The 25,431-nt window shown below is 52.1% G+C and overlaps 1 protein-coding gene across 2 annotated transcripts in view; it reads left to right on the forward strand.

Moving 5' to 3' along the window:
* MAPK8IP3 (mitogen-activated protein kinase 8 interacting protein 3) overlaps window positions 1–25,431 on the forward strand; it is a 50,199-nt gene that overhangs the window by 11,991 nt on the left and 12,777 nt on the right. Inside the window, exons 2-8 of one of the 2 annotated variants that reach the window (XM_049903202.1) lie at window positions 7,017–7,137; window positions 8,216–8,286; window positions 8,489–8,580; window positions 13,912–14,056; window positions 17,603–17,849; window positions 18,134–18,236; window positions 18,567–18,685. In XM_049903202.1, coding sequence (XP_049759159.1) covers window positions 7,017–7,137; window positions 8,216–8,286; window positions 8,489–8,580; window positions 13,912–14,056; window positions 17,603–17,849; window positions 18,134–18,236; window positions 18,567–18,685 — 898 coding nt within the window. Of the gene's footprint in view, window positions 1–7,016; window positions 7,138–8,215; window positions 8,287–8,488; window positions 8,581–13,911; window positions 14,057–17,602; window positions 17,850–18,133; window positions 18,237–18,566; window positions 18,698–25,431 lie in introns of both variants that reach the window. The other variant, XM_049903203.1, reaches the window with a different exon arrangement.

Below are 25,431 nucleotides of genomic sequence, written 5' to 3' on the forward strand. Positions count from 1 at the left end.
TGCATCAGGACTCCATTCCTCTTTATGGCTGCGTAGTGTTACATTGTGTGTGTGGATATACATACCACAGTGTGTTTATCCATCCTGCGCTGATGGTTGTTTCCATTGGTTCCACATTTTGCCAGCTGTGAAAATGCTACAAGCCATATGACATTCTGATTACACCTGGTTAGACAGATGATCGTTTCGAGTAAGTTTAAATCCATACTGGTTAACAGCTACAGTTGCTAACCAAAAGGTCAGCAGTTCGAGTCCACCAGGCGCTCCTTGGAAACCCTATGGGAGAGCTCTACTCTGTCCTTTAGGGTCGCTATGAGTCAGAATTGACTAGATGGCAGTGGGTTTGGTTTGGGTTTTGGTTGTAGTCGTGCCTGCCAGGGTCCATCTTTGGGAAGATTATTTCGGACACGAGATTTTTATTTTCACAGTCTGATACCACGCAGGCCAAGTCAACCCAGATGCTGGTAGTGAAAATTTTATCCTTCCGAGTCTCATTTGTATTTTTATAGTCAGATTCTACTTTAAATTTTTTTAGTTTTCTTACAGAAAGAAAAGCTTTATAGATTTAAATTCCATAGTCTGTACCCTGCCCCGTCCCCCTACCACTGAAAAGCCTTGGTTTTCTTAAATCTGAAATAAAAATATTGTTTGCTTCTTTGAAAACATCTACTGAATTTCTTGTGACTTTGACTAACCCAGGTGATGAAGTCCTTCAGTGCCCCTTCCCTGCTCCCCCACAGCCACCCTGCCGTACCTTTGAATAGACCTTTGGTCAACACCATCCTTTCATTCACTCATTCATTTAACCACCAAATACAAAACACTTACTTTTTTTCCCCCAGCACTTGGCTGGCTACTGTTCCTTCTCATTATTTATTATAATACTGGATGAAAATTGCATATTCAACTTTGGTTCAATGGCTAGCTTGCATTTTTTTGTTAACTAAGTTACCTTATCTAATATTTTGAAATCTTTTTTTCAAGAGGGGAAGAAAGAAGATTTCTTTTGAACCCTGGAAAACCATATTGGTCTGTTACAACATTTTCATACTCTAAAAGCAGGTGAGGAGTCCCTCCTGATTCAGCTCAGACCGCTAAGATGCTGGCTTCATCTGAGAGCCTGCCTCCAACTCCTGGCGCAGCCCAAGGGGTCTCCCCTTTACACAGACCCCTCCAGGCTAAGCAGGTGGGGTAAGGGAGCCCAGGCCAGATTCCTCGGCAGTCTGAGCATGGTCACTCCTCAGCTGGGGCTGTTACTGTATCAGAACATTGTCCCCACAGAGCGCTCACATGCTCTTCTCAGCCTGGAAGCCAGAGGAAGAAGGAAGGTATTAATTCTTAGCTTGTCAGTTCCCACCCCATGCACTGTCCCTTCAGCACCAGAATGCCTATGTAGTGTGCCCAGTGGTTAAGAGCTTGGCTGCTAACTAAAAGGTCAGCAGTTTGAACCCACCAGCTGCTCCTTGGAAACCCTATGGTGTAGTTCTACTCTGTCCTATAGGGTCGCTATGAGTCGGTTTTTTTATGTCTTTGGCTTTGAGGACAGCAGTGCACACTGCTGACTCCTGCATTTTCTCCTGGTCACTTCTTCCATGCTTCCTGATGCAGAGAGGCCTGAGTTGTCACCACAGTAGAGGATGCCTGCATGCAGCTTCTTTACCCATCTCCGGAGGCCTGGGGGCTGTTCTGTGGCATGACAAGGCTGTTTGGGATTGTCACTTGCAGTGAATTTCAGTTACCACCTCCCAGAAGAGACTCAAGGGATGCCTGTCTTGGCCTTGAGCATTTGAAAGTGGGCTCTCTCATACTGTCTTTAGTTTGCAGATCTTTCAGCTGTTTCCCGAACATCGAACGCAGGTGCAGTGGTGAAATCCTGGTAGGCAAAAGGTTCTAGTGAGGTGGTGTTAGCACCAAAGAGCCCTTGTCTTTGCATAAGCCTTAGAGGTGCAGGGCACAGGTAGACAGTGTTGGGTTTAGAGAAAGGAAGAATCTCCTCTCCTAGCCCTGGATCCCATCAGCTCTCGTTCCATGTGTAAGATGATGCTTTTCTTTATCCCAAGCCCAGCTGTGGGCAATTTCACATGGAAAACAAAGACCAAGACCCTTTCCTGAGGAACATAGAACAGGTGTTTCTGACAGGCGAAATGCGTGTTCAAAAAATAAATATATAAGTGATTCAGAATGATTGTCAAGGTAATCTGGAAGGATAAATAAGTGAGAATTGCCAAGAAGATGTTGACAAGGAAGATTTAAGAAAAACATGTATCAGATATTAAGAAAAAAAGAGTTAAGAAAGAGGACATACATCAGGTATTACAAGACACTATAAAGTTACAAGACAACTTAAAAAAAAAACTTTGGTACTGGCTCAAACCAAAATCAAACCAAACTCATTGCTGTCTTGCTGTCGATCATTTCCGACTCATAGTGACCCTATAGGACAGCACAGAACTGCCCCATAGGGTTTCCAAGGCTGTAATCTTTACGGAAGCAGACTGCCACATCTTTCTCTTGCAGAGTGGCTGATGGGTTTGAACCGCCAACCTTTCTGTTAGCAGCCAAGCACTTAACAACTGTGCCACCAGGGCTCCTTGGTACTGGCTCAGGAACAGACAAATTAATGGAACAATGTAGAAAGACCAGAAATAGACTATTAGTATAGTCTATAAATATATACTAGAATTTAGCCTAAGATTAAGGTGGCAATTGAAAGCAATGGAGAAAGAATAACTTATTAAGTAAATGTTTTGAGACAACTTCACCACACACACACACACACACACTACAACCTGGGAAAAAGGAATACTTGCAGCATATAAGATGAAGACAAGTTCTTGAGCCGATCATTGCCAATCAATGATTGAAAAATATGAACATAAGTAGAAAATTGGGCGAAAGACAGAATGAGCTGTTCACAAAAGAGATAGTATATGTAACCAATAAATTGATGAAAAGGCATTCAGTATCACTAGTGATGAAGGAAATGTGAATTAACGCAGTAATGTGCCGTTGTCATCTGGCAGATGGTCAGTGATGGGTATGTTCCACGTGGTGAGGCTGAACGTGCACAGGAAACACAGTCACGGCTGGGCTGTGAGTCACACACCCTTTCTGAAGGGTCATCTCAACCCTGTGACCGGGACCCCAGGCAGAGGGGGATACGGAGACAGCTTCGCAATAAAAGCAAAAATTTCAGAGTGATGTGGAAGTCCAGTAATGGTGACTGATTGGGTGAACTATGCACACACACACTCATACCTGCTCACATCGGATTACAACACACCTTTTAAAAATGGAAGTGGTAGAATGAGTTTATTGATGTAGAAAGATGTTCCAATATGAATGAGGCAGTAAAGCAGGGTACAAAATACTGTGTACAAAATGATCATATGTCTGCCCTGCACATACATGTACACACACACACTGACAGTGGAGTATATACCTATTTAAGGTTTTTTTTTTTCAAGTTTTTTTTATTGTGCTTTAAGTGAAAGTTTACAAATCAAGTCAGTCTCTCATACAAAAATTTATATATACCTTGCTATATACTTCTAGGTGGTCTCCCCCTAATGAGACAGCACACTCCTCTCCACCCTGTATTCCCCGAGTCCATTCAACCAGCTCCTGTCCCCCTCTGCCTTCTATCTCACCTCCAGACAGGAGCTGCCCACATAGTCTCAGGTGTCTACTTAGGCCAAGAACCTCACTCCTCACCAGTATCATTTTCTGTCTTATAGTCCAGTCCAATCCCTGTCTGAAGAGTTGGCTTTGGAAATGGTTCCAGTCTTGGGCTAACAGAAGGTCAGGGGACCATGACCTCCAGGGCCCTTCCAGTCTCAGTCAGACCATTAAGTCTGGTCTTTTTATGAGAATTTGAAGTCTGCATCCCACTGTTCTCCTGCTCCATCAGGGATTCTCTGTTGTGTTCCCTGTCAGGGCAGTTATCAGTTGTGGCCAGGCACCATCTAGTTCTTCTAGTCTCAGGCTGATGTAGCCTCTGATTTATGTGGCCTTTTCTGTCTCTTGGGCTCATAATTACCTTGTGTCTTTGGTGTTCTTCATTCTTCTTTGCTCCAGGTGAGTTGAGACCAATTGATACATCTTAGATAGCTGCTTGCTAGCGTTTAAGACCCCAGAGGCTGCTCACCAAAGTGGGATGCAGAATGTTTTCTCAGTACATTTTGTTTTGCCTGTTGATCTAGATGTCCCCTGAAACCATGGTCCCCAGACCCCCGCCCCTGCTACTCTGGCCTTCGAAGTGTTCAGTTGTGTTCAGGAAACTTCTTTGATTTTGGTTTACCAGTTGTGCTGGCCTTTCCTGTATTGTGTGTTGTCTTTCCCTTCACCTAAAATAGTTCTTGTCTACTATCTAATTAGGCATATACCTATTTAACATGGAAGTGGTAGAATAAGTTTATTGATGCAGAAAGATGTTCTAGTGCAAATGAGGGAACAAAGCAGGTTATACAACACATCACACATGTATGAGAAATGCACATCTGCCCAACACACACACACACACACACACTCACAAATACATACACACCGAAAAATCTGGAAGAACACATGGATTTTAGCTGACTTTGGATAATAGGATTATAGTTTTAAAAAATATTCTTCCACTCATCTGATTTTTCTACAAAAGCTTGTTACCTATGTCATTGTTTCAATTTATTTTAAACAGTGGAAATTAGAATCACCCAATTTTGTTATGCACATTTCAGACAAAGGTCACCATCTATGTAATCCTCATATGCCAGCTTTGGCCCCTGCACAGTGAACAAAGCCACTTATGTTTGTTTCTGCATCTTCTAAATATGTGTGCATCTTCTAGCTGCGGGTATCATTTCCCTTGACTTTACCTACATGAGGTGCTCTCATTCCTGCTGACTCCCATCCTCCCATTTCTCGGAATGAGTCTTCCTTTGGGCAGGAGTCCCAGTGGCTTCCAGCACAAAGACCTTCTAGAAGCCACTATCGGAAGCATCTCTGGGGACAGAGAACTGGGTGGGGGCTCGGAGGAGTGATAGAAAACGCAGACTTGGCCACCACAAACCAACCTGCCTCTTCCATACATCCAGATGTGAGGTCAGTGGTCAGCTTCTTCTTCCCATCTTCTGAGAAGCTGTCTCTAAAGAACCTAGCTGGTGTTTCTGCTTCCTACAAATGCAGTTTCTTAGTATCTAAATAATTTTCCTCAGTTTCCAAATCAGCAAAACCAAGGTGATAGTAGCTTCCCCCCAGAGCAGTCGGGGGAATTACATCTGCCCAGCATTTGCTGGACCAATGGGGGCTGGCGGTAAATGCTAACTCCTCCACCTCCAGGCTCTCCAAGATCTTTCAGGAGTGTCTTTTATTTTGCAAAGTGCTTTTCACTTGGTATGAGTTAATTTTGCTCAAGAACTTATAAAGTAAGGTCAAGATTCCAAATCTAAACAACAAAAATCAGTTGCATATTGAGTCAACTCCGACTCACTGTGGCCCCATGTGTGCCACAACAGAACTCTGCTCCACTGGGTTTTCAATGGCTGATTTTTTGGAAGTAGGTTGCTAGGCCTTCTGAGGTACCTCTGGGTGGGTTTGAACCACCAACCTTTCAGATTGCACATTAACTGTTTGTACCACCCTGACCAAATCAAAAACCAAACCCATTGCTGTTGAATCGATTCCAACTCATAGAGTGCCTAAAGGACAGAGTAGAAATGCCCCGTAGAGTTTCCAAGGAGTGCCTGGTGGATTCGAACTGCTGACCTTTTCGTTAGCAGCCGTAGCTCTTAACCACTATGCCATGAGAGTTTCCTTTTTACCACCCAGGGACTCCTAAATCTAGACCCAACCCCCTTTTTTAAGGAATAGGAGCAATAGTTTGTGTTGCTAGTTATTCCGGTAATGACGGCATCCTCAGATTGAAACAAAGACTAAGAGAAAAGTAGACTGTACCTGGTTTAGATGTTTAATATTGAGAAAACCCATTGCCAGTCAATTCCGGCTCATAGCGACCCTACAAGAAGGAGTAAAACTGCCCCATAGGGTTTCCAAGGAGTGGCTGGTTGATTCAAACTGCTGACCTTTTGGCCCTTAACCACTGCTCTACCAGAGGAGTACTATTTCTCTAAAGCAAACAGGACTAGCTACATGGTATGGGGGGGCCCTTGTTCATAAATGATTAAAAATTTTAAGAGGGCAACAGCAGGGTGTTCAAGCCTGCACATCACCCCTCTAAGGGCGACTATGCAGATGTTACACCATGAAGCCCCCTGATTGGAACCTGCACCCACCACCCAAACTTTCTTAGGATATTTGGACGGGAGAGAGTCAAAGAGTCCTAGGGTGCTCACTGCTCAGAAGGTTCTAGAGACTTTAATCTGGGGGTGCTGTGTGGAAAGCCCAGGCTCCACCTGTTGTCAGTGTCCTGGTTGCTTCAAGAGGGCGTGTCTGAGTCTCCTGGGGCTGCTTTACAAAGCACCACACTGGGTGGCTTGTAAGAACAGAAATGGATTCTCACAGTTCTAGGGGCGGGGAGCTTGCAGTCAGGGTATCAGCAGGGCCAGACTGTCCTTGGCTTGCAGCCGCAGCTGTCCTCGTCTCTCCCTCTCCGTGTCTCTGTGACTCTTCCTTTTCTTAAGAACACTGCTCAGGTTGGATTAGGGCCCACCCTGCTCCAGTGTGCCCTCATGTAAACTGATAGATAACCTCTGCAAAGACTGTTTGCAGACAAGGTCACGCTCACAGGTACAAGGGTTAGGATTTGAGCGTATCTTTTGGAGGACACAATTCCATAACATGGGAAAAGGCATTGTGACATGGTGGGACACGCCCAGGGTGTGGAGTGGCAAGGCTCACACGCTGGTCTCTCCCCAATGGGTCCTGTGGCCTTGGAGAAGCTGTGAACCTCTCAGTTCCCACAGCCTGGGGCCCCCGGATGGGCCTGGAGCAGGCGCCTGTGGTTGCCGTCTGCTGCTGCCTCTTGGCCAGTGTCCTCAGGCTCACCTGCTTTCCCGTCCTTCCACGTGTAGAAGTTCATTGAGTTTGAAGATGCCTTGGAACAAGAGAAGAAGGATCTGCAGGTCCAGGTGGAGCACTACGAGTTCCAGACGCGCCAGCTAGAGCTGAAAGCCAGGAACTATGCCGACCAGAGTAAGTAGGGCGGCAGCACATGGCCTGTATGTGCATCTGATCCAGACAGGAAGACGTTGAGGAACTTTGACGGGAAGAGCCCAGAGGAAACCCAGTGGTGTCCTATTTCCCCGTGTGTCCCTTAGCCACTTGTCTTATGGCTGCACAGGGCTGCGTATCCCTGTAATCCACCCCAAACCCTTCATGGAGATAAGTAAGACCCCTCCAACCACATAGCACTCCAAGACTGCAGCCTGGCTGAAAAATGACAAACCTGTGGCCCATTAGTGATCTTTAGAACAAAGCGCCCCATTGCTCACCTGGGGTTTTTGTCCTGTGACGCTGTCGAGGGGGGTGCTCTGTCTTGATCTGGAAGCTGGATCCACTGAGTGAGCCTCAGCTGTGTGCCAGTGTCCAGAAGGGGCCCAGGGCTGACAGCGGGGGTCCCATCAAGGAGAGTGGGGAAGAGCAGTTTTTATTATTTTGATGAGAACCATTGTGTTAGATTTCAGGTGTCTTTTTGCTTAAAGAAACTGGGCACTTGTAGTTTTCTATCATTAGAAGGGAAACCCTGATGGCATAGTGGTTAAGAGCTATGGCTGCTAATAAAAAGGTCGGCAGTTCGAATCCGCCAGTCGCTCCTTGGAAACTCTATGGGGCAGTTCTACTCTGTCGTATAGGGCCGCTATGAATCGGACTCGACAGCAGTGGGTTTGGTGGTGGATCATTTGAAGTTTCAACAGTTGGAACCTATTTTACTGCTTTCCCTAGTTGCCTCGGATGGCAGGTGCCTTCATGCCTCTAAAAAGTTAAAATCAAATCAGGGAAGGATAACAGGTTGATACGGTGGGCCTGGCCCTGTCCTATGGCTTCGAGGCCAGTTTGCTGAGGCTGATAACCCACTGATCTGTCTGAGCCACAGAGGGCAGCCTCAGCTGACAGCTTGCATGCACACACAAATACATCCCATCACCGTGGTCCCACTGGGCTGAGGGGCACTGCCAGGGTCACCACTGTTCGCCGAGTCCCCACTATCCCTGCCCCCGCAGCCCACGCCCGCAGAGATGCACAGCTGACCAGGTGTGGTTATGTTTTCCAGTTTCCCGGCTGGAGGAGCGCGAGTCAGAGATGAAGAAGGAGTACAATGCGCTACACCAGCGGCACACAGAAGTACGTGCAGCCCGGGGCCCAAGTCTGTGGCAAGTAGCGAGGATGCTGCTCTGAGCCGGGCAGCCTGTCCCAGTGGATCTTCCTGGCTCTCCATCACCAGCCCAGGATCGTGTTGCCCAGACATAGCAAGTCTAAAGCCCTCAGCAGCCAGAGGCAGGGGAGGGTGTGGTCACAGTGAGAACTAACTGCCCCCTTCTCGCAGATGATACAGACATACGTGGAGCACATCGAGAGGGCCAAGCTGCAGCAGGTCGGCGCCAACAGCCAAACGGAGGGTGGCCTGCCCGGGAGGAGGTGCGTGGGCAAGGTGTCACTGGGGTAGGGTACGGGTGGGAAGGGACAGGAGGATGATCAGGCTTTCCGGAGCATTCCACCCCCAGTGGCTCAGGAGGGGGGCTTGGGGTAGGTGTGTGTGGGATTGCTAGGACCCCAGAACAGTGCACTGCACTGGATCTGTCTGGCTGTTCCCTGTGCATCCCCCTCCCTGGCTCAGTCAGGAAGGCCCGGGAAGTGTCCCATGCACGCACAGGGGTGAGGCAGGGACACCAGATGGGTGGTCTCACCCTGCACCCTGGCTGGCAGACTTGGGCCCTGCCTACATTCATAGCTTGGGGCTGGTTTTGCTCAGGGAAAGGGAGAAGGCTGCAGGTCGGGCTCCTTTTCCATATTCTGTGCCATCAGCTTAGGATAAAATGGGGGACCAGCCCCATGGGAGCAGCAACTGAGGAGGGATTAGCCCGTGGGAGCCTGTGCCAGGGAGGCCGGGCCTGGGTCCTTAGACTCCTGGGGGAGGAGGGGTGTGCAGTGGGAATCCTGGGCCCAGGTGGAGCGCAGCTGTTGGTCCATGGTTCTCCCTTCCCGCTACTGAAGCCTGGGCTGTGATGGCTGACCTCTAGTCATAGCACATGCAGACCCTTTGGTTGCAAAGCCTTTCTTCTGTGCCTAGCTCTTGGTAGGTGGGTTCTGTCTACAAACAAGAAGATTCAGAGTCAGATTTGGCTTTTCCCGTTATTTCCTGGGGAGTAGCAAGTGAACTGAATATATTCCTGGACTTGAGGATCCTCTAATTTAAAAACATATACATGTAGGCAGCACGTAGGTACAGGCCTAGCTGGATCTGGGAAAGGCAGCAAGGGACTTCCTAGCGGGAGTTAGGACCTGGAACCACTTCTGGCGCTTTCTTGCTGTGAGGGCCACTGCTCGAGGAAAGTGTGATCCCTGCGAGAATTCAGCGAGGTCATATATGTGACTAAATGCTGTAAGCCGTGAAACCCTGTGCAGATGTTATCCCTTCCGGTGGAACATACCAAGAGGTGGGAAATACAGATCTCCAAGCTGCTGTCTCACACACCAGGAAGCGTTCTCCTTGGCGCAGTGAAATCCTCACTCTGCCAGTGACTGGACTTGAACTCTAACCCAGAGTGCGGGTGTCTCTGTTGTTCTTCGGGAAGCTGAACAGAGGTGGTTGGGATAGGGCTGGCAAGGGCTGGATCTCTGCTGATGACCACCGGGTGCTGGCCCACTGCTCAGGGGCTGCGGCATGCAGAGTCTCAGCCTGGCTTCCACCGGTCCTCCTGACAGCCCTCCAGGAAGTATCCTCTTGAAGATCACGCAGCAGCACCCAGGGAGAGGAGCAAGCATGCTGTGGCATCGAGCTCAGGCCTGTGGACAGTGAGGATCCTGGGTCATAGTAGCCACTCCCAGGCTCCAGGGGTGGGATCCCACTGGAGCAGACGTCCTGAGGACCCTCCAGGTGCTGGGCCTCAGCCAGAGTCAGACGCTGCTGGCTGCAGTGTCTACTGTCTAGGCCTTGGTGCAGAGCAGGCTCCTGGGACAGGCCAGAGTGTCGGCTCTATGTGGAGCCCCGTGCATGCACCTCCCTCCATCACTGCCCAGGCAGAGGGCACGGAGAGACCCCATGGCTGCTGCAGCGATGCTGCGAATACAGTCTCCTGGTCCACCTGCGTGTCTGGGGCCAGCCTGAACTGCATTTCTGAATGACGGACGTGCAGCAGGGAAACGAGCTTCTCTCTTTGCATTGGTGTTGGGTTCTTTAGGCCTCAGGACGTTGGGGCAGGGGGAAGGACACCTCTACCCTCTGCCAGAAGCCCTTGGTCCCCTGGAGGGCACATGTGACATCTGTCCTGGAGTCAGGCTCCCCGGCTTCCCACAAGGGCCCTAGTCCTGGGTGCTGAGCAGGGCTGGGCTTTTCCTCCACTGCTGGCTGGGCACTATGTTCTGTGTGTCATGGAGTGAGGGTCCATGCGAGCTCACACCTACTCAGAGTGCCCTGCAGACCTTGGTGTGAGGGGCATGCCCTCCATCCCAACGTGTAGCTGCGGCATGGCTGTGTCCCCATGTGTGGCCACGGCGTACGCTATGTTCCTGTGTGTGGCCGCAGCGTGCACTGTGTCCGTGTGTGTGACTGTGAAGTATGCTCTGTCCCTGTGTGTGACTGTAGCATGTGCTGTGTCCTCATGTGTGACTGTGGTGTGTGCTCTGTCCCCGTGTGTGACAGCAGTGTGCGCTGTGTCCCCATGTGTGGCTGTGGCGTGTGCTGTGTCCTTGTGTGTGGCTGTGGCGTGTGCTTTGTTGCCCTGTGTGCCTGTGTTGATTGCGAGCTTGCCCTCGTCCCCCTCCTGCACTGAGTGTGGGTAACATGCTGACCATGTGCTGAAGCTCAGAGGGCTGAGTCATGTTTGCTGTGTGGTCATTGTCATTGTGCTTTCACATCTGTCTGTTGACACAGCGGGTGGTGCAGACATCACTGCATGCCTGTTTCTCTGTGCGCGCACACGAGCAGACGTGAGCTCTGCCTTTGTCTTTAATGGTGTTTTCTCATCTTGCTTCCTGTGCTGTCCCACTGGGCCCTGCTGCCACATCCCACCCCGCAGTCCTCACCAGTCATGGAGGAAAAGGTAAACCTGGGGTCTGCTCCTCATGGGGGCCTCTGGGTCTCTGATTGCCCGTGGTGGGAGGAGGACAGCTGAGGGGGCTTATGTGTACACACAGTTGCTCCCCATGCGTCCCCCCAGGCTTGTGTTTTCTGTGGCTGACATGGTAGACCAGAAGTTGCATTTATGAGCCTGTGGCATTAGGCGGTAGTTGCCTGGTCAGGCCTCCAGCACAACGACCAAATGGGGTGCCGGCACAGGAGCTCCCTGCACATCCCCAGCCTGGACATGGCATCCTGCCTGTCACCCACCCAATACCACCCTCTCTGCAGATCAGAAAGAAATCAGGGCAAGTCCTGCTGCCAAGCTGCAGTGCACCAAGCTCGCCTCCGGGTGGGCTCCTGCCTGGGGTCAAGGCCGTCTCTGTGACCCCAGACAAACCTGAGTGGCTGTCACGGTGCGCCACTCCCGAGCATGTGACCAGAGCAAGGGCGTCACCCGCTGCCACTTCTTGTCATGGGAAAGGGCAGAGCCTGCACCGTCCGAGGGATCCACGGAGCGTGGGACCCTTCCACAGTCTGGGCACAGCCCACGGCGGTCTTGGGGAGGAGCAGAGGAAGCAGGACTTCTGGGTGCAAAGATCCCAGGCGAGGAGGGCTGGCTCCTCCCCACGTGGCTTGTCAGCCACACGCACGCCTTCTCCCGTCCTGACTCGAGACCTCTTTGTGCCTGCTGTCACCCTGCAGGCCACGTCTGTGCAGTTGCGTCTGTTTTAGGTCTCAGCCCGTGAGGTGTGCTTCGCCTAAGGTCATGTGTACAGTAGGAGAGTGTTTCCCAGGCAGGAACCAGGAGCCCTATCGGAGGACTGTGGGCACAGGAAGCCTGGGCTGGACCTGTCTGCCTGTGTCTTGGTGCAGCTTGCTATGCTCACCTCCCCAGCAGGCCTTGTCTACTTTTGGGGTGGGCTGCTATAGGCACCCTGACTTATTTGGAGAATAACTCAGGTGGGGCTCAGACAGTGAGGCCTGGCATCATCAGCAGATTTGGAACCTTCGGACCTTATGTCTCTCCTAGGGCCTGAGCATCTTCAAGTCCTCAAAGTGCAGGGCTGATCAGCGAGGATGTGGGGAAATCGGAATCCTCGTGCATGGCTGGGGGGAATGTAAAATGGGGTAGCCGCTGTGGAGACTAGTCTAGCAATTCCTGAAAAAGTTAGACATAGAGTGACCCAGCAATTCCACTCCTGGGTATGTACCCAAGGTACTTGACAGCTAGAATGCAAACAGATAAGTGCACCCCAGTGTTCACTGCAACACTGTTCACAATTGTGAAAAGGTGGAAACGATCCAAGTGCCCATTAACAGATGAATGGATAAACACAGCGTGGTCTGTCCACACAACAAAATAGTATTCAGCCTTAAAGAGAAATGAAGTACTGATACATGCTACAAAATGGACGAACCTTGAAAACACTGTGCTGAGTAAAATAAGTCAGTCATAGAAGGACAAACATTGCATGATGCTCCCCTACATGAAATATTTAGAACAGGCGAATCCATCAAGATGTAAGGTGTGTGGTTACCAGAGAATGGGAAGGGGGAGTGTGGGAGGTTAAAAAAAGTCTATCAAGCTTTATCACACAGGCTTCATGGTATGTTACTGAGGTTATTTCACGTCTTCATCTATCTTAAAAAAAAGTGAAGGGCTAAGAAATGTTCAAGAGCAGCCCTTCCCCTATCATGGGTGACAAGCCATGCTGAGCACCTCATGGAGGACCCCCATAGAGGACACTCCACAAAGAACCCCCCCAGAAGGCCCCCCACAAAGAACCCCACAGAGGACCCTCACAGAATACTCCCCAAAGAGGACACGCAGAGGATGAGGCTCCCTTGAAGCCCTGTCTCCTCTGCTGAAAGGCACAACTGATCCTCAGGCAGTGGGAGCGAGACCCTCGCCCACACACTGCGCTACGGGTTCTTTCTCCACTGTGGTTAACGCCTGAACTGGTGGTGGCTCCAGGCCCGGGACCCTCACCATGCAGGAGGGACATTGTCCAGAAAAGGATGGTGACAATGTACAGTCCCTCCTGGTCCTCTGCCTTCACCATCGAAGCCTGGCTGATATCCCCAGACTGAGAGACCCCCACCCAGAACCATGCTCTGTGAAGCCGTCCGCCTGCCTCACTTGGCCCCCAGTCGTCATACCATCCTCCCAGCTCTGTGAGGGGCCTGCCATCTTCTCACTTCAGGAGCATGTTAAGAGGGGCTGGTTGGGCTGCGTAGGAGCCCTTGTCCTTGTGCAAGTTCTATAGGAGGAGTGGGCTGGGCAGCCATGGTGCCGAAAGCCCCTTGTCACAGCTGTGGAGTTGCTGCTACACTGCAGGTTCCTGTTTAAAATGGACACAAATCACAATTACAGACCAAAACACAGAGGCGGTGATGTGTGCTGCATGCCACAGCAGAGGTCCACCTTTGGCCGTGAGCCTTCCTCCCAGTGAGGGCAGGGGTAGGCTGGGGGTGCTGGGGTAGGAGTGGCCAGGGGGGTGTTGGCACCCAGCTGGAGGGCCATGCTCGCCCCTCAGCTGCCCACACTGCCTGAGCTGGCGGGGCACAGCTCATATCTGGGCATCATGAGAGCTGTGGGCTGTGCAGAGCAGGTGTCCACACAACCAGGAAGGGCTGGGACTGTCCCTTCCATCTAATGTCCACTTCCTCTCTCTCCCGCACCCCAGCAGGAAGGAGCGCCCCACCTCTCTGAATGTCTTCCCCCTGACCGATGGCATGGTACGTGCACAGATGGGGGGCAAGCTCACGCCTGCAGCGGACCACTGGCACCCGAGTGACCGCAGCCAGCTGCCAGCCAGCTCCAGCTACCAGGTTTCGTAGCTATGCCATGGGCGAGGGGCTCCCCTGTCGCCGGCTTCCCTTGCTCATCCAGGCAGGCTAGCTCCACACATGCCCTTTGCCCAAGGTGGGCAGGGAGAGAGGAGCCGGCCAGCATCCAGGTGTGGGAGCCGCAGGACCAACATCCCTGCATGGGGCGCCTTCTCGTCCAGGCGGTGTTCCCTGCAACCAGGGCACCCATCACCGAACTACACTCCAAAATGCAATGTCCTCAGCCAGGCCCAGCCCGGGGTGTGTGGCCCTGCAGACCAGCCACCCTGCCTTCCTAGGAGGTTGAATTCCTAGAGAACTGGGGAGTCAGAGGCAGGGAATTCCTCCTCTTCTCTCATCTGCCCTGTCTGCTTTTCCATGATGACAGCTTCTCTGTCTCTGAGCTTGAATGGGTGAAACCCATAGGTGCACACTGCTGATGGGTGCTCCCAGAATGGGGGGTGTAGTGGACCAGAAGAAGGCAGGGCTGGGGGAGCATGCTGTCCCAGGGGTGGGGGGCCCAGGGTCTGCTGGGTTCCTGTGGTGGCTACAGCACATGCTGTAGGAAGCCGGGGCTGGTAAGATGTAGGGTTGGGAGGTTCTCTGGAAGCTTCTGTCCTGCCGCCCTTCGTGCATGACTGTCCTTCAGCCTCGGAGTGTCTTGCTTGCCCATGGAGGGTCCTGCCAGGTTGCAACTCTGTTAGAAAGTGGCCCTTCTGCTTGTTCTGTGGGCATGCATTCTGCGGCCATTCCGGCCACTTGACCACCAGTTATCAGATATCACTCCAGGATTTGGGGACTGGGCAGAAGGCGGGGGGCCTGTGGGAGCCAGTGCTCGTGGGCCGTTGGCCCAGTTCTGTCATCTGAGGCTAATGGCTCACAGGCATTCAATCATACACACACACACTAACAATCCACTCATGCTCATACGTACTTGCTCACACGCACTCATGCTTACATGTGCTTCCTCACACACATGCTCGAGCACCCATATTCACATGTGAGCACGCACATGCTCACACACACGCTCACACACTCACACTCGCATGCACTTGCTCACACACGCTCACTCAAACAAGCCTAGGAGCTGGGTCTGCTGTGGAAGCACTTTAACCCACATGAGCAACAGGAAGCAGCAGGGAGCCCACCCCAGCCTCCCCTGGGTCTCAACCCACCCTTCTGACACCCCCATGTGAGCTGGCTTTTCTGCTCATGACCTCCTCCCTCTCTCTTCCCCTATCTTGTCTTCCTCTTAATAAGCCACAGTGTTTTATGTTTTAGTTCACCTGTTTCATTTGATTTTTTTTCAATAATTACGTTTAAGTTTTTATTTCATGCCCTAAGTTTTAAAGTTTTTCTAATTTCTTAATTTTTTGTTATTTATTGTTCTTTTTTGTTTTGTTTTGTTTTGTTTCTATATACTGTATTTTCAGTGTTTTAACCAAACAGTTGTGGCTACTCATGGTGAGGAATGACGCTAAGAGTTTGGGTTCTTTGCATTTGGAGGTCACTGCTCCCGGTTGATGTTTAGCAGGTTGAGAGGTTTGCCAGTAGGTAAGTTGTGGCCAGGGGGAGTGTCCCATGGGTAAGTGGTGGCCCTGTAGGACAATAGCACTAGGGGGGCCAGGGGCAGCATGGTCATACTGCAGAGGTCCAGGTGGTTATTCCTAGGTACCCCAGGCCCATCTGGCACCCACAACTCCCAGCCTGTACATCTGTAGCTGGCTAGGGGATGTAGCCATTGGGAAGGTCCAGAAGCCATCCACTCCACCAGGTATGGGCCGCCTGTTTACTTAGCAGCCCCAGTCATCTGGTCTCCTATACCCCCTCATGTGGCAGCAGAGGCCCCATCAGCAACTTGGGGTCAGGCAAAGGAAGTTCAGGCATTTCACCACCAAGATGTGACATGGAGTGTAGGTGACGTGCACCTGACTCAGCTTTGGTCTTAGACATGATGAGGAAAGGGTTTTTTTCCCTCTCGAATTGGGCATAAGCTGTTGAACGCAAATCCAAACACAAACGTTTATGCAAAGCCCCTTGCCAGGAAGCGAGGAGTAGGCTCTGAGTGAGTCTCTCCACCTTGGCCCTGCGACACCGGGCGGTCATCCTCTGGGGCCGTCCTGGTGCTGCAGTATGCTTAACTGCCTCCCTGACCTTTGCCCACCATGTGCAGGTAGACTTCTCCCCAAATTGTGACAACCAAACCCAAATGTTGCCAAGTATCCCCTGGGGCACAGTCACTGGCAGAAAGCCTGCTATAGAGCAGGCTCTGAGTTTTGGGGCTCTTGGGAGCGAGGTCTCTTAGCTCATGAATGGAGCCAGACCCCACCTTCCAAAGGTATAGCCCCTGCCCAGTACAAGGGTGTCTCTGCTTGGAGTGTAGTGGTGACCAGATGGGGAGCTGCCACAGGCCTCACTTGGAGCCAGCACTGTCTCCTGGGTCTGGACGCATTCCGGGAGCCCCATCTGTCACCTGGATAGTCCCTATCACCCTCTCAATGACAGCACGTGCATGTGATCCAGCGTTTACCCAGCTTTAGAGAAGGACCAGCTGCCCTCCTCAACCCCTCCTGCCCCGGATATGCATCCCCACCGTTGGGAAGTCTCCCAAAGTGTGGCCTCCATGCAGCTGTCTGTCCTGGATGTGTGTTTGAGAGGCCCCCATGTCCTCTCTGGGGAAGGATCGGTGTTTTTCTGCTGGGCTTTTCCTGCTGGCCTCTCTCGGCACCAAGAAGGGTGGGGAGGGTGGGTGAAAGCGACCGCGCCCAAGGCTGCCTGGGGGTGAGCTGCACTGACTGGTGCCAACAGAAGAGTGCCAGGAGCTGTGCATGAGGCAGGCCAGGGCTTCCCTTAAAAGGGACCCTAGGAGGAGACCCACGGGTTATTCAGAGAGCATGGCTTCTCCTGGTGACATCTCAGGTGACGCTGTTGTAGCAATCGTGGCCGTGCCCCCAGGACATTTCAGTGGCACCCCCTTCTGTAATTGTAGTTCTGTGATTGTCAGGGCTGGCACTGAAAGCCTCACCCCTCAGTGTCTCCCCTGCGCGGGTGACGGGGGCAGAGCCAGGCATCCTCAGGGGTGATGGGGAGCCTGTGGGTCGGCATGGCATTGTGATGGTCGGTCAGACACCAGGCGGCTGCTGCCTGCCTGGGCGGTGGCTGTGCCTGACAGCAATGGCAGTAGAGGCCGCCCTGCCCTGCCCTGCCATGTGGCCTCCATCACACTGTGCATCGTCCTCCTGTCTGTGGGATTGTGCCAGCTGAAAGCCAAGTTCCAACCCATTGAAGTCCAGTGGTAGCTGCTTCCAGAAAGCCAGACAAGCCGCAGAGTCTCCCCTCAGCCACAGAGTGATCAGACCCCAGGGGTTGGCCTGGTGGGCACCAGAGGCATCCCCTGGTCCCTTCCAGACTGTTCTTTTGCAAGTGGCAAGGATGCTGGGTGACAGGGCCTCAGATGGGGGTGGCCGTGACACCCCATGTGGCCTCGCATGGCCAGACTGGCCTATAGTGGGGAGACACCATGACACACCCTCCCTGTGCTTGTCCCAGTGTCCCCATGACGAGATGTCCGAGTCAGGCCAGTCTTCTGCAGCCACCACACCCAGCACCACTGGCACCAAGTCCAACACGCCCACATCCTCGGTGCCCTCGGCTGTGGTCACACCCCTCAACGACAGCCTGCAGCCCCTGGGGGACTACAGCAGTGGCACCAAGAATGGAAAGCGGGCTCGTGAGAAGCGTAACAGCCGCAACATGGAGGTGCAGGTCACACAGGAGATGCGCAATGTCAGCATAGGTGCGCCACTCTGCCAACCACCCTGCCCCCACTTCCCTGCTGGTGGCCATTGTTGTTGGCCTCAGGGTAGCCACCTGTGCAGGGCAGGAAAGATGGGCCACTGCCAAGTGTCCTGTCAGACTGGGCCCATGCCTCTATCCCCTCCTGCGGGCCTGGGCTGCTCCGTCCACCTAGCTGCACAGGATGGCCCTTTATGATGACCCCCCAGCAGAGGCCATCACGGGGTGACTGTGGTGGTGGAGAGAAACCACTGGCACCCCAACCCCACTCTGCTGTTCCCCCAGGGATGGGCAGCAGTGATGAGTGGTCTGACGTCCAGGACATCTTAGACTCTACCCCAGAGCTCGACATGTGTCAAGAGCCACGCCTGGACCGCACCAGCAACAGGTGTGCTCAACCCACATCCTCACATCCCCAGGTGGAGAGGGTCCCCGGGTCCCTGGGTGGACAGGGTCCCCAGGTGGAGAAGGGTCCCTGAGTGGACAGTGTCCGTGGGTGGACAGGGTTCCCAGGTGGAGAGGGTCCCCGGGTAGAGAGGCCCCAGGCACCCCTCCCACTGCTCAGGGGAGACAATTGGGGGCTTACCCCGTTGTCCTACTCATGCCTGATGCTGCAGAGCGGTGCTGGCCTGCAGAGCAGTGGTCTTGGGGCTTGGAGGATCTGGACAGCACAGGTGGGCACTGCCCTCTGACTGCCTCCCATGCATCCTCCCACCAGCCCCACCCAGGGCATTGTGAACAAGGCTTTCGGCATCAACACCGACTCCCTGTACCACGAGCTGTCAACTGCCGGGTCAGAGGTCATCGGGGATGTGGACGAGGGGGCCGACCTGCTAGGTGAGGGTGAGGGTCCTTGCTGCTGATTCTGTATTGCTACACTCTCCTTGGGGGGGTCTGACTCCAGCCATGAAGGAGCTGGTTTCGCAGCTTCCCAGGATATACTCACACCCTCATGACTCACCATGCCATGTCCACGGCTGTCCAGGACACACTTATGCCCTCACGACTCACCACGCAATGCGCACGGCTGTCCCAGGACACGCTCACCCCTCAGGAATCACCATGCCATGCACACAGCTGTCCCAGGACACACTCACCCCTCACGACTCACCACAAGAGCGCACGGCTCTCCGGGACACACACCGTCACGACTCACCACGCCATGTGCACAGCTGTCCCAGGACACGCTTACCCTTCATGACTCACCACACCATGTGCATGGCTGTCCCAGGACACTCTCACACCCTCACAACTCACCGTGCTACGCGCACGGCTGTCCCAGGACATGGTCACAACTCACCACACAGAGAGTACGGCTGTTCCAGGACACTCACGCCTTTACTACTCACCACACAGAGTGCACGGCCATCCCAGAATACACTCACACCTTTACAACTCACCACACAGTACATGGCTGTGCAGGACATACTCACACCCTCATGACTCACCACGCAACGTGCATGGCTGTCCCAGGACACACTCCTCACGACTCACCACTCAATGCCCATGGCTGTCCCAGGACACACTCACACCCTCATGACTCACCATAGAGTGCACGGCTGTCCCAGGAAACACTCACACCCTCACGACTCACCACACAGAGTGCACAGCTGTCCCAGGATACACTCACCCATCACGACTCAACACACAGAGTACACAAGCTGTCCCAGGGCACACCTCTCACGACTCACCATACACAGTGCATGGCTGTCCCAGGACATGCACACACCCTCACGACTCACCACAGAGTGCACGGCTCTCCCAGGACACACTCACACCTTCATGACACACCACACACAGTGCACGGCTGTCTCAGGATACATTCAGCCCTCATGACTCACCACACAATGCGCAGGGCTCACTGGGCTCTGGTGCATCAACAGAGGTGTGTAACATCCCCAAAAGGACCGCGTTCCACCAGTGGGACCCTATTGCTACCCCTGCCCCTCCCAGGCGATCTGCTCTCTTGGCCGTGTTTGAGGGTGACCCTTTGCCGGCTCTTGGCTGTGCGAGGAAAACGCCCAGACAGGTCGGTGCCCTCCCAGCCCCCAGGTCTCCCAGGTCTTCATGCCTGCTAGCCTCCTGATCTCTCCTTCCTCCTGGGATTGTGGGGAATTTGCTGGGAGCCAAGAGCCTTGGGGTTCCACTGCGGCTTCAGCCAGGACAGCTGTGCTCCGAGCCTAAGGGCCTTACGGCAGCCTCTTCCCACAACTGTGAGATGGTGGGGCTGCTGCCTGTTCAGCAGCTTCCAAGGAGAGTATGTCCTGCACGGGGCAGTTGGGGTGTTCTGTTTCCATCAAGGAGGGGGTTGTCCCTCACCTCCCCACAGACTGTCCATCTCCCCAAGGATTCACCATGTGCACACAGGAGGGAGCTGAATGGCCTCACTGTCTGTACTGCTCCTTCCACTGCCGGCCTTTCTGTGGCCGTTCCTCCCCTTGAGTACTGGCCTTAGCTTTGTGGCCTCATCTGCAGCCACCGTGTCTGAGCCCTGCCCAAGAGGGCAGGCCAGGCCTCCTGTCTGTCTGGCACTGTGGCTTGCTCAGCTCTGGGGCCTACCCCTCCGCCACTTCCATAGCTGATGGTCTCATTTGGGGTGGGGCCTCCCAGGCGCAGACGTGCCTTTAATTATCTAGGGTGTTCAGCACCTGCACCACCTCCTCCAGAAGCCAAATCTTTTCCAGCCAGTCTTGAGTAAAAAGTGTCCCACTGAAGGCAGCGTACGTTTTTTTTAATTGTGCTTTAAGTGAAAGTTTATAATTCAAGTCAGTTTCTCATACAAAAACTTATACACACATTGTTATGTGACCCTAGTTGCTCTCCCTATAATGTGACAGCACACTCCTCCTCTCCACCCTGTATTTTCCGTGCCCATTCAACCAGCTCCTGTGCCCCTCTGCATTCTCATCTCACCTCCAGACAGGAGCTGCCCACATGGTCTTACATGTCTCTTGGGCTAAGAAACACACTCCTCACCAGTATCATCTTATGTCTTATAGTCCATTCAATTTTTTATCAGATGAGTTGGCTTGGGGAATGGTTTTAGTTTTGGGCTAACAGAGAGCCCAGGGGCCATGCCTTCTGGGGTCCCTCCAGTCTCAGTCAGAACATTGTCTGATCTTTTTACTAAAATTTGAGTTCTGCATCCCACTGCTCTTCTGCTCCATCAGGGACTTTCTGTTTTGTTCCCTGTCAGGGCAGTCATTGGTGGTAGCCGGGCACCGTCTATTTTTTCCAGTCTCAGGCTGATGGAGTCTCTGGTTTATGTGGCCCTTTCTGTCTCTTGGGCTCACATTTTCCTTGTGTCTTTGGTGTTATTCAATCTCCTTTCCTCCTGGTTGGGCCTAATTGATGCATCTTAGATGGCTGCTTGCTAGCACTTAAGACACCAGATGCCACTCACCAAAGGGCAGCACATGTTTTAATGGAGCGTTTCTTCACACGTGTTACAGAGCACGTACACACATAGCACACACGCTGTCAGCATGCTGAAATACTCCTCCAGTCAGGGGCAACCACATCTGACACCCTCACGTTGTTCCTTTCTCTCTTCTGTGCATACTTCGGATAATGCCAAGTATATTCAATTTTTAGGCATGTTTTTGTTTTGGGGAAATGTGATATATGCTTATGACAATATTCAGATAATATTGGAAAACACCAAGAAGAGAGTGAAAGCCAAGGAGACCCCCCGTTTCGCAATGACCATTCAAAGCACATGGCTCCAGGGCTTTGAGTCTACTCGCAGGGCCATGCAACTGGCTCCTCCAGCCTCAGTGCGTCTTCATCTTCCCAAAAGAAACCCAGACCCTTTAGCAGTCAGTCTCCATTCCCCCGCCCTCCAGCCCCTGGCAACCACTAACCTGCTTTCTGTCTCCACGGATTCAACTACTCTGGCCATTTCACCTAAGTGAACTCATACAGTATGTGGTCCTGTGTGTCTGGCTTCTTTCACTCAGCATCCTGATCTCAAGGTTCATCCATATTAGGGTGTGTCAGGGCTCCATTTCTCATTATGGCTGAGTAGTATTCCGTCATGTAAATGGACCATGGCTTGTTTCTCCACCTGCTGGTGGACACTGGGCTGTCTCTGCATGGGTGGACCATGGCTTGTTTCTTCATCATCTCCTGGTAGACACTGGGCTGTCTCTGCATGGATGGACCATGGCTTGTTTCTCCATCTGCTGACACTGGGCCGTCTCTGCTTTTCTGCCGCTGTCAACAGTGCTGGTGCTGCTCTACTGGTCTCTCACACAATTCCAGCGAGATTCCCAGAAGTAATTAGCACCACACTGCCAGCGTCTGAATGCCTGGCTTGCCCCTCAGCCATGGCACTGCCCATGGGCCCAGGCCACCCTGTGGCCCTTTCAGTCAGCTCTCCCAGGCCCAGTGGTACCTGTGGGTCTCCAGTTACCACCCCTGCACCAGGGCTCTGTCACTGTCTGCAACTCAGGCAGATCCTCCAGACATCACTCTCTTTTGAGTCTCCACACATAGTGAGGAGGGAGAGCAGAGAACCAGAGTGTCGACAGGAGGGAGAGCAGAGAACCAGAATGTCCACAGATAGGAGGGACAGCAGAGAACCAGAGTGTCCTTAGATAGTGAAGAGGGACAGCAGAGAACCAGAGTGTCCACAGATAGGAGAGAGAGAGGAGAACCAGTGTTTACAGATAGTGAGGAGGGAGAGTGGAGAACCAGAAATGGGCCCAGCGGGTCTCACAGGGAGCTCATCAACAGAGCTGGGACAAAAGAGAGGATCTGGTGTGGCAGGAGTTCTGGATAAGGAATGTGTCTGATGAATCCATGGGCCTCAGGAGGTAAATCTGTCTGGTTAGGGAGTGTCTAGTGTTGTCATCTCTGGGAGAAGGCCCAGTCACCAGACGGTACCAGGGCCAGAACCTGGGGCAGCGTGTGGCGTGGACCACACCTGGTAAATGACCCAGTGTGGCTGGGGTCAGCTGCTCCTGGGACAGAGGCATGAACGTGTCCTGAGGACCTGTACCAGGACCCAGAGCTCAGAGCTGCCTCCTTGTACCCAGGCTGGACAGTGCGCTCCCATGTGGCTCCGAAGCAGGACACAGCCACCTTGGGGCTCTCAGTTTGGGTGAAACAAGACCTTCCTTAGGAGGAGTGAACCTTCTGGGGCCTTTCTAGAGCCCCGCATGTAGCGCATGTGCTTAAGCCTGGCAGCACTGAGAGCCAGAAGGGGGCTCGTGTCTCCGCCATCCACCAGCTGCAGACACACACGGGGGCGTGCCATCCAAGCAGGAGCGTGGGGAGCACCGTGCCCTCTCAGCCATTGCTGCTTTTTGCTGGGGCCTCTGTCAGGCCAGTGTCTGGCCCTACTGGAGTAAGGGTCTGATGGGGTCCCATCCCCCACCATCTCTGTGTGTCTGGGATTCATCTTCCTGAGGGCCAGACAGCCCAAGTTCTATTGTGGGGCAGTCAAGCAGGAAGAGATCGGGACCTGGTCTATTCTGTAGTCTTGATTTCGTGACAGTTTTTCTCCATGGGAAAGCCCTGTGAGTTGAGGGACACAGCAATGCCCCATCCCGGTATGGTCAGTGGCGGCTGCCTCGAGCACCATGCCTCTCTCAGCATTGTGACTGTGAACTCCCTTGGCAACGAGGGAGGACAGGACTCTGGTGGGGCATATGTCACAGTTCATCAAATCTAGGACATCACCGATTTAGACACATCATTATTTTAGGAGCCTCAGTGAAAGAAAACAATGGTTACAAATTAAACTCTCACATGCCATTGATTGTAAGAGCCATTGCAGTTTCAGAAATGTTCAAATGAGAAAAAGAGCGCCTTAGGATTTTTTTTTTTTTAGGATTGGCGTGATGGGGGAGCACGAGGACTACCATTAACTGAGTGCAGTGGTTAAGAGCTCGGCTGCTAACCAAAAGGTCGGCAGTTCGAATCCACCAGGCGCTCCTTGGAAACACTATGGGAAGTTCTGCTCCGTCCCATAGGCTCAACGTGAGTTGGAATCAGCTTGATGGCAGTGATTTTTTTTTTTTTTAGCAAGTGCCGGTCCCATGCCAATGCCTCTCCTTACACTGTATCAGGGAGTTTTGCAGCAACCCTGCTCTAAGGAGATGACTTTTCCATTTAAAAAGTGAAGAAACTCAAACTCAAAGAAGTTAAGCAACTTGCTCTGCATCATTTAGTTTGAATCTAGAATTCTAACACCGGCTGACCCGCTTTCAAAGCCAGTTTTCATTCTTCTCTGCCATGCTGTCATCAAGCTGGATCCTACCCAGAGCTATAACCAAAGCCATAAGATTTCTAGAAGTAACCCTGAGAAACATCACATGAAAAGAGAATGATAGCCCTGAACTGAACGACATAAAAGAAGCCTTAAATAAATAGAAAACATAGCACGTTCTTGGATGAAAGATCGAGCTTTGCAACATCACAAATCAGTCCAGTAGTCACTTCATTCAGTACCAGTAAAAATGCCTGTGGATTTTTTGGGGGAACTCGATGAATGGATTCTGAAGTTTATCCAGAAGAGTAACTGTGTGAGAATAGCCTAGAAATTTTTGAAAAAGAACAAGGTTGCAAGATCACCATCCCAGGTATCAAACATGTCATAAAGTTACAGTAACAGAAGCCAGGTGTTCTGGGGCAGTCATCAGTAATTGTGTGAGCTCACTAGCAGGAAAAGTTGAGAAAAACCTGGATACATATGGAAATTTAGTCCAGGATAAGTATGGCATTTCAATTATTGGGAAATGGGTGGCTTATTCCATAAATGAACTAGATTAACTGAAGAGCCATTTGAAGAGCCAAAGTCTGATCCCAACTTCATACCATAAATAAAAAACTGAGTTCCAGGTGGATTGAAGATCTAGACATGAAAACACAATGATAATAGAATTGGAAAAGAATATTGTAGAATATTTTTACAGTCTGGGCTTTTCTCTACATGACGAAAGCCATAAAGGAAAATATTGATGGAATTGAACCCCAGGTCTCCCGCGTGGAAGGCAAGAGTACTACTACTGAACTACCACTGCCCTCTTACATATATGTACCTGTTGACCCGTTGCCATTAGGTTGATTCCCACTCATGGTGACAGAGTGTAGAACAGAGTAGAACTGCCCCATAGGGTTTCCAAGGAGTGACTGGTGGATTCAAACTGCCGACCTTTTGGGTAGCAGCCATAGCTCTTAACCACTGCATCACCAGGGCTGTTTTATGTATACGAGAGCTCCATAATTAAAATAATTCACATGAAATAGAAAATGGGTAGAGGATAAAATAGGCAACTCGGAGAAGATAACAACAAATAAGAGTGTCCAGTTCAGAGGTGATAAAGGAGTGAAAGTGAGGAGAAAATAGAGATCGCCCTTTTCCCCGAGTGACTTGGCAGCAATGAAGAACATCAAGACCATCCAGCACACAGCGGGCAGGGCAAGGCCCAGTTGCTCTGCACCTGCGTGGGCGGGGGCAGCACAGGGAGCCCCGGGAGGGGCAGTTTCTCGGCTCAGAGGGACCACCTGCCCCACACAGGACACGCACACAGGATGCACTTGCAGCTCTCTGAGGGCCCTAGATACCTGTTAGAGGG

Source organism: Elephas maximus, chromosome 12 (assembly GCF_024166365.1).
Source record: "Elephas maximus indicus isolate mEleMax1 chromosome 12, mEleMax1 primary haplotype, whole genome shotgun sequence".
NCBI lineage: Eukaryota > Metazoa > Chordata > Mammalia > Proboscidea > Elephantidae > Elephas > Elephas maximus.